Raw genomic sequence first — 4,711 nt, forward strand, 5'->3', positions numbered from 1 at the left:
TCTACCGGGCGCTGGCCGAGGCCGTGAGGGACGGGCGGGCGCGGGCGGCCGCAGCCCACAGAGAGGCGGTCTGAAAAAGCAAACCGCCCCCAGCGGTTCCATCCCGGAGCGCAACCTCGCCTCGCCTCAGGTGGGGCCCCGTTCTCGCGTGACCGCTGCGGCCGAAGTTCTCGCGGGAGCACCGCTCTCGTATAATCTCGCGCGAGGAGCCGGCTCTCCCTTTTCCGCGGCGCGGTGGCACTATGGCGGTCGGCAAGAACAAGCGGCTGACTAAGGGTGGCAAGAAAGGCGCCAAGAAGAAAGTGTGAGTGCGGTGGGGCGGGACGCGGGGGGTAGCGGGGACGTCGGCTGGCGCGCGGCGGCCGCAGGATGCCGCGTATGTGAGGTGGATGGTGGCGGATAGTGGCGGCCGGGCGCAGGCAGCTGAGGACGGCTGCTGTCATGGCGGCGGCCGGGCCTGGGCCCGCGCGCGGTTCGAGCTGCGGCGGAGCCCGTGGAACAGCTCGGTGTGAGATGGGGGCCGGCGAGTGAGGGCTGCGCTGTGTACTTGGTGGGCGAGGTTGTGAAGTGTGTGGGGTTTGCATTTGTATCTCATGGAGTGTCTGGGGATGGAGTTGTTTCAGCCCATTTCAGTCTGTTGAAAATTAGTGATTTTTTTTCTTGCTTTATTTAAATGAAGGGTTGATCCTTTCTCCAAAAAGGACTGGTATGATGTCAAAGCGCCAGCCATGTTTAATATCAGAAACATTGGGAAGACTCTTGTTACCAGGACTCAAGGAACTAGTGAGTATTGTGGTTTTATGCAGTACAAAGATAAGTGTTTGTTCTATATTAGCATTTCAAATGAAACGTAGTTATAGAACTGCTGACAGACAGTTCTTCTTGTACGAGGTGTGATTTTTGAATTAAAAAAAAAAGTCTAACTGCCTGATTACAGCAAGTTTTCTGCAATAGACAGTTAAAATCTAGTTTGAGGGGAATTAATGTGTTATGGTCCTTCTTTATATAAGTTTGTCAAACCATGGGTAGGAAGACAAGGTTGGAGTTCCTGATGAGCTGCAGCTATAAGAGGTTCAACTATTATGGAGTTGTTCTGGATGCCCGAGCGACATACGGAGACAGTGACGTCTTGGTCATGGCTGAAATTCAGAGTTATTAAGTAGGAGGTCTTTGGAAAGACAGAACTGCAAACTTAACAGGTGATTATCAGGATGCATCGCTGAATGGGTGAACTTTAATGAGCTGCATATCTCAGGGTAAGGAACCTTTTTTAGGAAGGCACAGTGCTTCAGATGTAGTTAATTTTGGAGGATTAGGTATGTGGAATAGTTACATATATTTTCTTGGTTGCACTTCAAGTTATGAAGGTGGTTGTTATTTTCAGCTGCCTACTGTGATACCATTAAAATAAGGGTCACCGTAAACTAAGTATGAGTCAGGCAGTGTTAAAATTTGTAGTTGTTAAGCAAAGATGTGAAATAACTGCATTAATTTGCTTCTGCTTCCTTTGTTGAGAATACAACAACAACTGTTTGTCTTTGTCTTTACATTATTATTCTTCAGAATGGAAGTTTCAGATTTGAGTAATAGTTTTCTAATATTAGTACAAATTGCATCTTGTTTTTAATAATACAGAAATTGCCTCTGATGGATTGAAGGGTCGTGTATTTGAAGTGAGTCTGGCTGATCTGCAGAATGATGAGGTTGCCTTCCGTAAATTTAAGCTGATAACTGAGGACGTTCAGGGCAAAAATTGTCTGACCAACTTCCATGGAATGGACCTCACCCGTGACAAAATGTGCTCCATGGTCAAGAAGTGGCAGGTGTGTATACCACAAGGTCTGCGTTACTGCTTTCTTCTTTAGGAAAGGAAGTGGCTGCCGGTGTGTTTTAAAGCTGTTTCCCATGGGATCGGCAGATATTAACCAATGTCAGGTGCACATTTGGGAAGCCTCTCATGGGCATAACTGTTTCTTTTCCAGACGATGATTGAAGCCCACGTGGATGTCAAAACTACCGATGGTTACCTACTGCGCCTCTTCTGTGTGGGCTTTACGAAGAAGCGTAATAACCAAATCCGCAAGACTTCCTATGCCCAGCATCAGCAGGTTCGGCAGATTCGCAAGAAGATGATGGAAATCATGACCCGAGAAGTCCAGACCAATGACTTAAAAGAAGTTGTCAATAAGCTGTAAGCTGATGGTTTTCTCTTTTACAGTCCGTGTAATTGTTTAAGTTACTGACTGAAGGCTGGTCCTTCACTTCTCTGTTTTGCAGAGACCATTGTGAAGTGTGTCTCTGGTGCTGAAATGCTGATGTGCTTCTTTGAACGCTCATCTCTGCATTGTGTTTGCATTAATTATTAGCCAACATGTTTGCATTAATTTAAATCAGGCTTTCCAAACATTTTTTAAACTGAAGTCTCTAGAATAAAACTGTAACTGAGGGTAACGCTTTACCCTCACTCTGGCGATCTTGTTGAACTGATGCAAACTCCTGAATGTTATATATTCTTAATTATTTTAAGTGTGTGTTGCTTGACTAGGAAGCAGGCACAGTTCTAACGTTTTAGTGCTAATCTGCTCTCTTGACTGCACAGGATCCCAGACAGCATTGGCAAAGACATAGAGAAGGCGTGTCAGTCCATTTACCCCCTTCATGATGTCTATGTCCGCAAGGTTAAGATGCTGAAAAAGCCCAAGTTTGAATGTAAGTCAATCACTCCTCACATCTAGGGGATTGAGGGGAGGGGGGGAAGGGAAGACATTTGAAAATATCTGCTTTTGGGGAAAGACATTAAAGCAGCATCAAAAGACTGCATGGCTGTAGTAGTTAAAGGCTTGTCCTTCTAGTCAGATGTTTGGCTTTCAGGCTGGGAAGTCACATAGTGGTTACTCAGTTTGAAGCTTTTCTTGAATTCTTGCCTGAAACTGAATATTTAAAGGCTCTGGTTTGGGAATGAATGATGACAAATTGTTTCGGTCCCAGATGACACGGAATGATTTTAATTTTCCCATTTTCTGACATTCCCATATGATTAGGCACTTGGTTATTGAAGTATATGTATCTGTAACTTCATTGCTTGTCTTATGTTGGACTCCATCACTTAGTCAGCATCATCATCTTGCACGAGCTTTTTGCAATGGAGTTGACCATACCTACTACATGACATGTGCTGGTGGTTTAATTTGTACATGGTAATTAATTCAGTAATTCAAAGCTGTTTAAAATATCTCACTGTTTGCAATACTTCTTTTTAGTGGGCAAGCTGATGGAACTGCATGGTGAAGGTGGTGGTGCTGGAAAACCTTCTGGGGATGAGGCAGGTGCGAAAGTAGAGCGAGCTGATGGATACGAGCCACCTGTGCAAGAGTCTGTCTGAAACCACAAATTGACCAAAAATAAAAGGTTTATTACACACAACAAGTGTTTGGTTGCATGTATTGATACTAGGTCATACTGCTACCAGATGTATTTTTTTAATAAGATAGACCTCTGTTTGAACTGAAAAGGAGAAAATAATTGCTTTGGAAATCTGGAAGATGACGGTTTGTTCTTTTTTGGAAAGATGCTATTAGAAAATACACTAAGGTTTCTGTGTTGGTTTTTTTTCCCCAAAAACTTTGGTCCTCACAGAAGAAACTGAAGGTGGGTTTCAAGGTTATATTTAATTGGTGAGAAGTGTGTCAGATGGAAGCACTGTACACAGCTCATCGGTAAATAGAGGGAAACCTTTTGTTTCAGCATTTCTGTCCTGTGAAGGCATCTTCAGGATTTATCACGTGACTGAATTTGGTGTGATCTCTCATGGAATTTAAGAACAGCAGGAGGTGTTCACTGTAAAATGGCAATGGTCTGTGTTCTAAAACCACTCAAATGACTTGGCAGATCATCTATGTTACCTGTGTCAGGTGGCTTGTCTCATTTTTTGTTGTGTATTTCAGCTTAAGAAAGTGTTTTTCTGGCTAAGATAAGGGGTACTCTTTTATGTTGTTTAGAAATAATGGGAGGGGTAAAAGCCACACATCTTCTGCTACTAAATTGTTGGCACAGTTGTTCCTTAAAAGCTGAGAAGGAACTGCTTTCACCTATTTTGGAAGGATGCTGAGGTGTTGGTGGCTCTTCCTGTTAGCTGTGCATTCCCTTGGGACAAGAACTGGAGGAAAATAAAGAAAAAGTTCATCTTGCAATAAAGATACTGGGTGTGATCATGAGGGCTGTGTTTTTCAAGGTTAAGAATTTTTGTATTTTTGCATTGAATAACTTTGTTTTGGAGCAAATAACATGCAATAGGGTAAGGACTTCTACCAATTCTTTTATATGCTGTAGATGTGATTTCACACTGTGGTTCAATTACTTTCCCGTCTTAACTGCAATCTTAATTGCCCGAGAGCTCCCAGTGCAGAACTGGGTAGGCAGTGAACAGAGGCAAGTGTTGAGGAACTTTTTCCTCACTACAGTGCTTGCGTGAACTCATGCAGAAGTGCCTGGTTAAAACTAGTCAACTGACAAAGCTTTTTTGTTGAAAGATTATGAAAGGAAGTTAAAATACTTTTTTTCAATTCAGTAGTTAATCCTGGATGGCATGATTCTTCAAAGTACCATGTGTGTACAGTCATGTCCTGAAAGTGTTTAGTTTTGCCTCGGCTTTTCAGTTCCATCCAGCTGTTTTTTGTCTTTATTAACAGTAGGCTGCTGACATTATCACGGA

At 43.3% G+C, this 4,711-nt stretch overlaps 1 protein-coding gene across 1 annotated transcript; it reads left to right on the top strand.

The window, feature by feature from the left end:
- Positions 1 to 242: 242 nt before the first annotated feature.
- On the top strand, positions 243 to 3,411 carry RPS3A (ribosomal protein S3A; the record flags this gene model as incomplete). Its single annotated transcript, XM_079534763.1, has 6 exons — positions 243 to 304; positions 680 to 783; positions 1,636 to 1,823; positions 1,983 to 2,191; positions 2,600 to 2,709; positions 3,261 to 3,411. 6 exons carry the CDS (start codon positions 243 to 245, stop codon positions 3,380 to 3,382), a joined length of 795 nt encoding a protein of 264 aa, XP_079390889.1. The 3' UTR covers positions 3,383 to 3,411.
- Positions 3,412 to 4,711: the final 1,300 nt, after the last annotated feature.

This window comes from Tetrao urogallus (genome assembly GCF_951394365.1).
Source record: "Tetrao urogallus genome assembly, chromosome: 4".
NCBI lineage: Eukaryota > Metazoa > Chordata > Aves > Galliformes > Phasianidae > Tetrao > Tetrao urogallus.